Raw genomic sequence first — 11,879 nt, forward strand, 5'->3', positions numbered from 1 at the left:
TGGTAAAAAAAAAAAAAAAAAAAAAAAAAAAAAAAACGATAGGAACATAAGACCTTAATAAATAAATAAATATGAATTTAAAAAAAACAAAAAAAACCAGGATGATGAACTTCAGGGTAATTGAACGCATTCCAGGTTGACTATACAGAAAGTTGGTGCCCGAATGGAAAATACATCCAGCTGGATCAGTCTTGTCTTGTAGTAATGTAGTAGTATGTTCCAAACATTTGACTTCACAGGGGGAAAAGGCCAAAAATGTATTCCACTGTTAAATGTCAAGTAACTTTATGTCACACATGCTTGTAGACACTATGACCACAGCACATAAAATCCTCATTGGCTCATAGGCACGCCATAATTCCACAATCCATGGATCTTATCAGGTGTATGTACTGGAAGGCGTCATCTTTTAGTAGCAACATTTCAAGTTACTTAGTAAAAAAATTGTCTTAAGCTTTCTTGTAACATACTTAGTGTGCTCGTCTTCTCCTCACTGACGCCTCACACAGCTACATCCACACTCGAATAATCCAAATGGCAGCTACACCTATCCATACTAGGGTCCACATCAGTACATCCAATGCGGAGTATCTGTATATTGTGTACATCCAGGAGGGTACATCCCAACTATGCGATCTTCATTTGTCTTCATGGCCATCAATCCAAAACAAGAGTAGCTCCAAACTTTGCCGTTTGGTTGTTTGGATCCTCAGTTTTCTTACGTCTTCTTGGTATAGCTTCCACATTTTGCACAAAAAGTGTTTATTATACAGAGTTAATCTCATCCTAAAATGACTGAGATAGCCTACGTAATATGCGCTACACCAATATTTCTAAAGATGTGTGTAAAATGTAAGGTTCTTCCATCCACTTGTTCAGAACTTAAATCCAGAACGGGCCATATCCACAGATCCAAAAAATGGTAAAAGTAGTCCAAACATCAGCTGTTCAGCCAAGAGGGGGGAGGGGGGTGAAAGCCCGAGATGGGAGATCCTTGAAGTAACGATATATTACCGAAATAGATTCTTCAAAGAAAAGTACATCCTTCATATTAGGGATTTACTTCCAGTTTAAAGCGATTCCAAGTAAAAAAAATCACGGTTATATCCCATATTAAAGGCGGAAAATGTTTTTTAAATATCCAAAAGCTCCCCAAGGTAGTTTCCCACAAAATGTAATAAATCCAAAACTCACCAGGATATTCCTCACAGATGTAATATCCAAACCAGATGTCAAACCTTGAATCATAGTTACCTTACCAAATGATAATGTGTAGTTAATTTACTTAGATCCCATGGGAAAGGCGAGTCAATTAGGATGAAGAGTGGAACGATCCCTAATTACCTTTGTGTAACCCCCTTGAGGCATCTATCCCTCATGGATAACCCCACTATGTGTTTAGGTTTTACACCTATCCAACATCTAGATTCCCCTGGATTTTAAGGGGAGGCCGTGTCCACTTACCCATCTATTCTCCGCTCATAACGTCCCTCTCTGGTGTGAAGGGACACAGGTGGGCCAAACACTGGACCAACTGTTCCCCTAGAGAATCCTGTAACGTCTCGACTGCTCGAGGGGGAGCTGTCTTCGAGGCCCCGAACAGCACTAGGGACTGACCCTGGTTCATTGTAGTCAGTCCTAAGGTCCCTGTCTCCCATCTTGTTGACAGCATTGTGAGCCTTCTGCGCACTTTTGATATCCACAAAATCCACAAAGGCTGCAACACCACCCTCTGACCCTCGCTTCCGCAGAACTTTAACACTTTCCACACGCCCATACCTGAGAGGGAATTACACAGAAAACAAAGAGGAAATTACATATACACCAGCTAAGAACAGGGTAAGCGCAGCTGCTTCTCTGTATGCCAGAGTCTAGTAAATAACATGCATAAGTAGCACTGATTCTACAAGCAAACAGTAATGACTCTCCTCCAATTATGAACCAAAGCAAAATATCACTGATGATTCCTTTTAGGCCACCAAACAGGAATGAAGTGTCTGAACTTAAGGAAGTGACTTAGACAGTGTCTGCAGTTATCATGCCGGATGATTATCCCTGCTGTTACCAGCATTGTTGTTGAGTGGTTTCTAAACAACTTCAAAGTAATAATGTTATTCAAACATCCCTCTGGGAGTTTAACAACTATAAAAAGCATATCCTCAAACACGCAGCTGCCACCAAACCATTAGTAATGCGGTAACGTTAGTGCTATAGCTCACATTAACTATGACTGGTAAACTGTTGTGTTGCAGATGAGTTTGTTGATGAATTACTCGAGTTACTTAACATTAACTGTTACTTTGCAAAAGTAATGTTAGTGTAGTGTTACATACTTCAAATGACTTCTATGAGCACCGGAAAGCATTTAAGTTCGTGCTGTTTGCTTTCTTTAAATTCAAATACTTTATTATTAGCGGAAGCAAAACCTGGTTTGTAATTTACTTGTAACTTGGCCAAATTAAAAACAACAACGTGTGTCTTGGTCGAGTTTAAGTAGAGTGATGGCCACCGACGTCAAGGATCTCAACAACTTGCTAACATCTGATTATCACTGGGTTAATGTTACTGATCGATCGCAGATTTAAGCTTCTCTATTACGTTATTTTAATATTTCTCTGCTGAACAGAGACACAAGGTTGTGTTTCAGTCGTTATCCAACGCCTAAACAAACATCAAATGTTCATGTGCCCCGCTGTCCAGCTAACGTTAGCTGCATTTTGGCTTATACGGATCGTGAAAACGTCTTCACTTCCCACAAAATGGTTGGCTGGGTGGCTAGCAGACCTAGCTCCCTGCCTCCTGGCGTTAGCAAAAGTTAGCCAAACATTACAGATAGTAAACATTTACACTCAAGTGGCTGTATTCCCGACATTTAGGTTTCATAAATATCACTGTGCTGCAGTATAGCACAGGCAGCACATAAGAGACTTTTAAAACTTTAAAAATGCTACTGTTAGCTGTGTTAGCATGGGTCGCAGGCTACCCGTCGCAACTAGCTAACATTAGTGCTGCACCTAGCGCGCGGACAGAGGATCCCTCTTGCGTAACATACCGTTTGAAATGCTCCACAATCTTCTCCTCTCGGACATGTTCGGGTAAATTTCCCACCCAAAGGTGTCTGGTTTCCCGAACCATCTTGCGCTAGTCTTCCCCCCTTCACACACATATGATCTCGCACGTTTCTAATCCCCGCTGTTCGGAGGTCTGCCTGAACAAAATGAGTGACTCCGTGAATAATCTGGGCCCGCGAGCTGCTGCCCGTTTAGCTTTAGTTGCTGCGTCCTCGGTCCGTACACGTGAACGCGACTGAGCCTCGCTCCTGTTGGTGTCGGGAGCGAGCTGCGCGGGCCCAGCGTGCCGCGCGTGCTCGACAGCTACGAAAACATTGAGCACGCGAGGTTCAAATTGTATCCCGCGAGTAAGATTGGTCTGCGGAGTCAGTGCCGTTTTGTCCGCGAGGTAATCAAGATTACTGATTTGAACACATTAGCAGAAAAGAAGGTCCCGTCATTTTTTAACGTGTAACCTAATGTTATTGTTATTATTGCAACCTCAGTCATATTTGTGCACACATGCGAAAACTAGGGCTGTAAATCCATCTTTTATCGTTTGACCAGTTTTTTCAAAATGTATAGATTATTTGTTAAATCAGGAAATGGTAAAAATTGTGCATCACGAATTTCCAGAACCTAAAATGACGTCTTTAAACTGCTTGTTTGGTACACCTTGCTAGTACCAGGATGGACCCCCTTTTGCTTTCAAAACTGCCATAATTCTTCGTGGCATACTTTCAAGAAGATGTTAGATACATTCCTCAGAGACTTTGGTCCATATTGACATGATAGCATCACGCAGTTGCTGCAGACTTGTCGGCTGCACATCCATGATGCGCATCTCCCGGGCTAAAGGGCCCAAAGTTTGCCAAGAAAATATCCCCCACACCATTACACCACCTGCCTGAACCATTTAAACGACCCTTGGCTCGTTCCTTCCTGGCTCACTGAACTTACAGTCATACTCGAAATCAAATCTTGCAGCAACCTATGGCTTTATGCAAACATTGCACACTTGATGCCAATACTGAATAACGAATATTTATGAACTGCCTGAATCAGACTTGTCTTGAGCAGTTTTTTTTTCTCTTTGATTCAACGAAAAATTCCTTCTTGGACCACTTAAAGTGAGACAATGTAAGTTCTGCAGAACAACAGCCACTGTGGCCAGTGTGGGATAAAGGTAAATACAAAAACATAGTTAAGCAAAATAGAGAAGACTCATAAAGTCAGCAAACTGACTCAGTAATGTCAGTAATACATCAATATGTTACTAAACTTTGATAACATTAACCAATATTAGTCAACATATGCCAGTGGTCATAATGGTTAAGACCCTGAGTGTATTGAATGAGCAAGGGTGTGTTTTAATTTGAATGAATTCAACTTTTCATTTCTTTCACAAGTAAATAGTCTCACTTTACAGACCAGAGAGGAAAGATAACATATAAATGACAAAATTACTTTTCCCAGAAAATGTTTTAATAAATGTTTTTGATACATAGAAATATAAATCCACAAATATTTGCAGGTTTTGAAATACAGGACGTAAATAACAAAATAATTTAGCTGGCATCTGAATGAGACTTTAATACTGTAAGCAGTCAAATCAATGTGAAAAGTTCTGTTGTTCAGGCGAAATGCATCAAAGGCCCTGTGGTCCAGACCATTATGTGATAAAAAATGTGGATGTGATCACAATCACATGAAAAGCACCTTCAAGCTTTGGTCCCAGGATGTGTTATCGTCTCTAATGTCTGTATTCAGTATTCCCGTTCACATATTTCTACCACAAATGTTACAGTAGCTGTAGGGGTTTCGTGAAAGAGTAAGTTTGTCTTTGCAGTTTTGTTGCTGAGTTGAATTGGTTGCCTGACGGTTATTTCGTTTCTCTGCTTTACCTGAACAGGTGAGTAAAATGATCTTGTTTGAAAAGTGATCACATTCAGTCCGTCATTTTGTTCAGACAGCTGCCTGAATAAAGTCTCTGCAGCTTCTAGCCCAGATGTCTTTGGCCTGTCAGTCTGAACAAAAACTGTCCATGATTATGGTTTTACCAGCTACACAATAATGAATGAAATTGTAATCTAATCTTTTTTTCCCCCACATCTTAATACTTACTGATAGCTTATGTGGTAGTTAACAAATGTTGTGTATGTTGGAGCCTGCCTCGAGAAAAAAATATATTAGTTTACTTTTATATAGACTTTTTTTTATATAGTTTTATTTTTCATATAAAGGGTTAATGTGATTGAAAAACAATATACTGATTGACATTTACAAAAATTCAAATAATGCTCGCCGTACAATTTTGCAAAGTCTGTTGCATAAATATATTTGGTGCATTTTGTAGAATTTATTGAGTGCAAAATTATCAAGTATAAAAGAAGAATAAGAGGATCTTCAGAAAGCATGATATATTGTGAAAAATAGTCATATTTCATTCTCATTCTGTTGGAAAGATCTGTGTGAAATTTGTATTCCAGAGCCTTAAATGAACATGCACAGTCTCCCGTCTCTTTAACACCTGGACTCGTGGCACTTTTCCATCAGGTGTATTTTATCCGGGGCCATGAGGCCAGTGTTAGTGCTGACCAGAAACCAGGTTCAGATGGCAAGATTTACAAAGCATCTTGCCGTCCAGAGGATAACAGCCGTGCTCATTTGGCTCAGGAGAGAGCTGGATGACGCAGACCTGCAGATGATATGAAAGACTTATTGACTGGTGGTGATTAATGTGCTTCCGTGTGTTTGCGTACTTTTTCAGTGTGTACGTACAGTTCACTGTTTGCTCATGGATCGCCTACCTCACATCTGTAGCAGTTCTCATGGTAGGAGCGTCCCATGCATTCAACATTATAGCTGTCAGTACCGTCATCTTTTGGAATGATTAGCTGCTTGCAGGCGCTACACTTTGGAGCATACTTCCTTTAAAGACAAAATTTTAGAGGACAGAAAATATTAGACAAGGCAAGGCAACTTTAATTGTATAGCACCTTTCAAACAGGCATATCGAGCTGTTTTACCCAATGTGAGGACATATATTTCAATGCCATTTAAAAGTACTATAAAAAAGGAAACTAAAGTGAATTCAAATCAGTGATCTATCTCAAGCCTTTTACACAAATCATCTTTGGCACATTTGACATTTGTCTAAAGGAACCCTTTTAACCCTCCTACCTGTAATAGTCCTGGAGGCAGTACACCTCTCCAACTTCTCCCTGTGCAAAAGCTTGCTCTCCAATTTGCTGTTTACATGTTGCACAGGTAAAACAGGAAAGATGGTATGCTCGCTCCAGTGCACGGATCACTTGATCTGTGATAGCCTCCCCACATGCCCAGCAAAGCTCCAGACTGGCCTGGGAGACAGAAATACATGGTTAACGGTAATGCATTTCTGTACTAAAAGACGATACCACTGTTTAACCCATTTCCTATAAACTACTTATACCTCATATGTATGATTGCCGGCCATTTTCCAAAACATAGCACAGTGTTTACATTTTTGCACTTTTTAAGCAGCCATTGCCTTAATTTTTGCGAAGAATAAAAATCAGCTTGCCTAAATCTTGGTTGAGATAAGTAATCCATCACACTAAGCATTATTTTTAGCCTTATTTTTATATTACAGTCAGATTTGAATTTAATCTCCCATTGCAACTCCAGTAATAACATAACACTGGAACTTAAAACAGGTGACACAATGTTAACTGTGACGGGTGGATTTCAAGTCTGTGCAAGTTGATTTTCATGCTGCAGGTAAAGTAAGGGAAACCAGTAGCTCCCTGGAAGATATAGGAAAACCACAATTAAAAACTGTAAAATGTCACAGCAGCCTTTGGAAAAAAGTTAGCATTAATGTAAAGCATTACAGATTTTAAGTAAATGAGCACGCAAAAATATGGTCCATTACAAAGATTTGTGTTTGTATTTGCAGTTATGGTGACACCCTGTAGTGGAGGCCGTAGTGACTTTACCCGGTAGCAGTCTTCACAGAGTGGGATTCCTGCCTTGTTGTAATAATGTTTGCCAGCCAGCGGAATGTGACAAGATCTACACTGGAAACAGCCGTCATGGTACGTCCTGTTTAAGGCCTCTATTGCAGGTTCAGAAAGGGCCATGGGTTTTCGACAGAAGCCACATACCTCTGTGTTGTACACACACATCAAATGTCAAAGCAGGTTATAATAATAGGTGTATTGTCAAAGTGGAACCGTTTAAATCCTGAGTGGCAAATGTGTAAATAGAGATCATGTTACCTTTACTCTCGCCGCTTGTGTCTTGGCCATTTTTATGGATCCCATGGTATTGTTCATCTTGTTTCAACCCACTAGATGGGGTGCTTGTTTCCACCTTAAATGTAAAGCACATTGTTAATGTTAAACTAAAATTTAAACGGACACGTTTGCTGCTAGAAAGAGAAAGAGAGAAGAGTGGCTGTAAAGGTTAACAGGCTGAAACATAAGCGTCATCCAACCAAATCAGGACTGGAGTGCACAAATATATGAATTTCACAGTATGTCGGCTTTTCAGGGCGTTAAAGGTTTGTTTAAAAATCTTGCTAAATGACAATTTGGCTTTTTAAACAACTTCCATCAAACATCTCGCAAGACATACGAAGATCTTTTAATTAAAAGAAACTTAATATGGATACAGACTCTGATTATCCTTGAACTTATTCACTTTTTTTGCTCTAAAACATCTATGTCAGAATCGTGAGAGCTCGTCATTTTAAGCACTTCTAACTTGTAAGACATTTCCAAGGAAAGGAGGTGGAAAACTATTCTAAGCCTAAAATAAACTTTGTAGAAATAAAAACATGAGGTGCCTCTCGTGGAATTGCATGACTAAAAGATTATGGGTATTTTCATTAAATCCCATATCCAACAATAACACAAACAATAAATCTATAAAACATTGTACACTTTGTTGGAAAAGATGGGTACATAGACAAGAAAGGGAAATTCTGCATATTATCAGACCTCCTGCTTCAACAGCCCACTTTCCTGATCTGCACTTCATTGTTTTTGCACGGGGCTGTAATGATGGGAAGGTTTCTTTCAAATATATCAACAGTTTGGAAAGTGCCCTGTTTGTGAAGGAAAATGTGTACAGTTCATAAGTGTTTTTGATCCTTTAGCCATATCTAAAAGACAGCTGTTTTTTCCTTTCATAATGTGTTTTTCAGATGATTCTTCACAACCGCTGCACAACATAATACAGGTTCTGTAAAAGTTGTGGAAAGTTCACTCCTTCACTGTGGGAAAAAAGACTTGTCTGCTTCAAGCGAAATTTATTGAGGAAAATTGGGATCAAGTGTTTAAAATTGTGTTTTAAATAACAGTGGTAAACATGAAGATTTGGGTGATGCAATTGTGACAGTTTTTAAGCGAAACTGTGAGAGACGTCTGCCTACCTCTTTATTGTAAACTGTCTGCTGGCCTGGGGTCAGAGGGTGGGAGAGAGGCGTCTGGGCAGGAGGAGGTGGTGGAGGCGCTGATTCTTCAGACAGCGATGTTTCCAGAGATGAAGACAGTGCAGGAGGAGGAGGAGGAGGAGGGAAGAGCTCTATTTGGCAAGAAAACAAACAAACAAACGAATATATATATATATAGAGAGAGAGAGAGAGAGAGAGAGAGCGAGCGCTATACATGCTATGCATACACGTATGTACATACACAGATACAAGATACAGTCAGGCTGAAAAATGAAAATGAAACGAATTAGAAATACAAATAAAAAAGAGAAAGAAAGATTAAAATAATGGAAAATAAATAAAATAAGGGGAGATATTGACGGTTACTGGGTTATGTCTTCTAAGCATGTGTTTTGCTCATCTATAGTCAAACTAAAAATGACAACTTTTCAGCATGTTCCTAAAAAAGGAAGCCAAATGTGATCAAAAGTAGCAACTGTTCCTCACTGATAATACTTTTCCCACACAATACATCCTGAATCCAGCCAGTGTGAGAGGAGGAAGATAGTTTTTTCAGATTAAAAGAGAACTGAAAAACTGGCTCCTACATGACCCCCAACGCAACTCGACCGCTGACCGTTCGGTTGTGTTATTCTAATAGTGGCTAATATTGCCTCAAGCTGCCAGCCTCAAGCAGAGATGAGGAGCTGGCTCCCGAGGTTCACCACACCCCCAGATTGTTTTCATGCTCTAACTTGTAGTCTTCAACCCCAACTGAAGCTGACTCAAGTGACATCTCTTGGGGAAATTAATCAGACTTCTCGTAGCTTCCCCTGTAGCCACAAAAGGCGTTTTTTTTTTCACATATGCAGTTGTACCCCTGAAGACACTTTGATAAGTTCCCCTTTAAACAATACCAGGTGTGTTGCAACAAAGGTTATAAAGCAATAAAATCTAATCTGGGGAGTTCCCCAACAAGAGCCATAACTTACGGTTTGGTATATCTCACCATCTCAACAAATGATTCTAAAACAGACTTGTAAAACAAAGGTCCAAAACACATGTTAAAGTTCAGCCAGGCCCTGTTGCCATCCGTTACATGTATGGTCAATTCTGAACATATTTCAGGTAAGTTTTATTTCAGTGCGCTGTTTGTATCGAATCCATGATGAAAAATAGATCTTGTCATGAATACCTGCAGCACCTCTGTCGTCTTCTTGCAGATTTCCTCTGCCGGGTGCCGGTTGGGCAGGTTTTGGGCTTTGAGGATCTGAAGCTGTGGTCGAGGCCTCCGCGCAAGTCTGGTCCTTGCTCTCTACACTGCCATAACCTTCAGACGGTGAGATGTCCTCTTTCTTACATCTGAGGGCGGGGATGGTGTCACTTGGGCTGACTCGTACAGCAGTGTGCTGCTTGTCTCTAGCCAGGGCACTGTGGGCTTGGAGGGCGGGCTGCTGCTGTGTCACAGTGGCTCGGTGAGGAGACGCCAGAGTGATGAAGAAAGAAGACACCATCCTTTTCGGTGGAGCCGCTGTTGCCATGACTGCATAAAACCTACATACAGCCTAACAGGAGGGACAGAACAATTATCATGTAGACTCAAGACTGCTCGCAACATGTAATGTTTTATAGCCTTGTTCAAAAGAACAGCCAGAGAACAGAAACACATCAGAGTCGACCCCTTTAAGCAACCCTGGAATATAAGCACGGCATTTTATCACTATTATCTCAATAATATTTAATCTAAGTGTATATGCCCTCTCATTCAACTTTGTGGGATCGTTCACTCTCACTTCAGAGAGGTAAAATCACACACTCACAGCTCTCATTACCCATAATGAATGGTTTAAGAGGCAGAAAGCACAAATCTGAATCATCTGTTTCCTTTAAACCCACTCACTCTGGCTGTGAGCTGCCATTACATACCTGGGAGAAAAAGTGGTCTTCTTTCTCTTTCCCCTGTTCTGGATCTCAAAACTTTCCCTCCTTTAAGTTGCCACTGAGAGAAGACTTTACTCCGGTAGAGACTATCAGCCGAAGGCCACTCCTTTTCCTTCTGTACCTCCCTCCCCAAACTCTCTCGTCCGTCGACCCCTCCTCCTTCTCTGGCTGAATGACAATACCACCTCCCTCCCAACCGTAAAAGGTGAACAGTTAATCTCGGGCAAAGTGCAGTAAAAAACATGACACATTCATCCACTATGAAAACTTGGCAGGCACACACACACACACATACACACACACAGGCAGGCATGCACATAAACACACACACAAAGAAAGTCATGCAACTGTTGGGCAATCTAACCAAAAGCACACAGTCAGACTTTTACAAAGGCAATATACAGAATCATAAAGTATCTCTAGAGGTTTTCACCCTTAAATAGACAAGCAGAGACAGCCACCTCCCTCGGCTTTATCTTTCTACAGGCAAGCAGGATGTGACTCTACCTGCCTTTTCCAGCAAACTCTCTATCTCAAACTGTCCTCTTTCTCTCTCCTGTGCAGCTCTGCCTTATTGTTCTGTCAGCTTTATTTTCCCTACCTCCCTCATTGAGTCTGCCTCCTTTTTTCTTCTCCCTCTTTCCGTCTTCCCTTCCCCCACTACATTATATCACTTCAGCCTTGACTCACTATCAGTGTCACACGGCAGTGCTTCCATCTGTGCCTCACCGACGTCTGATAATATGCGGTGGACTTCATCAGACTCTCCTGATGGAGCTTTTGTGTTGAAAGCAACTGCAAAGGAGCAGCAGCATTACGGTGCAATGAATCAGGGTATTGTGCAAGAGGAGATATTGGTGTATTAGGAGAGGAGGGGGCGCAGTGAGGGATGTCTGCGAGAGCTATGAAAAAGCTGCTTTGTTGTGTTTGCTGCTCTCCACCAGAGTGAGCCTGAAGCTATATCAGGTTGGCTGATCAGCAAATATTGTGGTTAGTTTCCGGAGCCAAACCTTGTGAGGTCAACTCCCCTCCCAAGAGCCAAGAGGGAGGATGGAGCGAGTAACTAAATGTTGAATAAAACTTTTCTGATCGATGTGGCTCAGTGTGAAAGAAGAAAAGTGAGGCAGGAATGTGTGAGAAAGGGGGGGACAGGAGACGGAGATGAGGAGAGTGATGGGGGTCTCTGTTGTTCCAGCTCTGTGGAAAGGAATGCTGCTGTGATGTCACAGTTGCAGGAGGGAGCATGCCTACTGATGACACAATCCCCAGACCTCCATGCTCCGCCCCCCCAACAGCCAAAATCCTCATTAAACCCTCTGAACCTCTTCACTACTACAGCACCATGGCTTTTCAATTTACTCACCAACATCACAGTATCAATGTTGTAATTTTATCCTCAGGTTTGAACTATTTGGGTGAGCAGGGCAACAATGGAAAGAGAACAAAGGGAAACAAAGGGAGAGGAACAG

The 11,879-nt window shown here is 41.2% G+C and overlaps 2 protein-coding genes across 2 annotated transcripts in view; both read right to left on the reverse strand.

The window, feature by feature from the left end:
* The window catches only part of si:ch1073-335m2.2 (msx2-interacting protein), a 19,055-nt gene extending 15,717 nt beyond the window's left edge, over positions 1-3,338 (reverse strand). Inside the window, exons 1-2 of the mRNA XM_046075777.1 lie at positions 3,053-3,338; positions 1,465-1,779 (exon numbers count right to left, since the gene is read on the reverse strand). Coding sequence (XP_045931733.1) covers positions 1,465-1,779; positions 3,053-3,135 — 398 coding nt within the window. The 5' untranslated portion in view covers positions 3,136-3,338. The remainder of the gene's footprint in view (positions 1-1,464; positions 1,780-3,052) is intronic.
* A 1,175-nt stretch (positions 3,339-4,513) lies between these two features.
* On the reverse strand, positions 4,514-10,549 carry fblim1 (filamin binding LIM protein 1). The gene is made up of 8 exons (XM_046075807.1): positions 10,396-10,549; positions 9,665-10,034; positions 8,470-8,621; positions 7,313-7,406; positions 7,031-7,200; positions 6,234-6,412; positions 5,861-5,981; positions 4,514-5,748 (listed from the first exon to the last, which is right to left on the reverse strand). The coding sequence occupies exons 2-8, from the start codon at positions 10,008-10,010 to the stop codon at positions 5,638-5,640; spliced, it is 1,173 nt and encodes a 390-aa protein (XP_045931763.1). The 5' UTR covers positions 10,011-10,034; positions 10,396-10,549; the 3' UTR covers positions 4,514-5,637.
* Between the last annotated feature and the right edge of the window lie 1,330 nt (positions 10,550-11,879).

The sequence above is a fragment of the Micropterus dolomieu genome, linkage group LG18, assembly GCF_021292245.1.
Source record: "Micropterus dolomieu isolate WLL.071019.BEF.003 ecotype Adirondacks linkage group LG18, ASM2129224v1, whole genome shotgun sequence".
In the NCBI taxonomy this organism is placed as follows: domain Eukaryota; kingdom Metazoa; phylum Chordata; class Actinopteri; order Centrarchiformes; family Centrarchidae; genus Micropterus; species Micropterus dolomieu.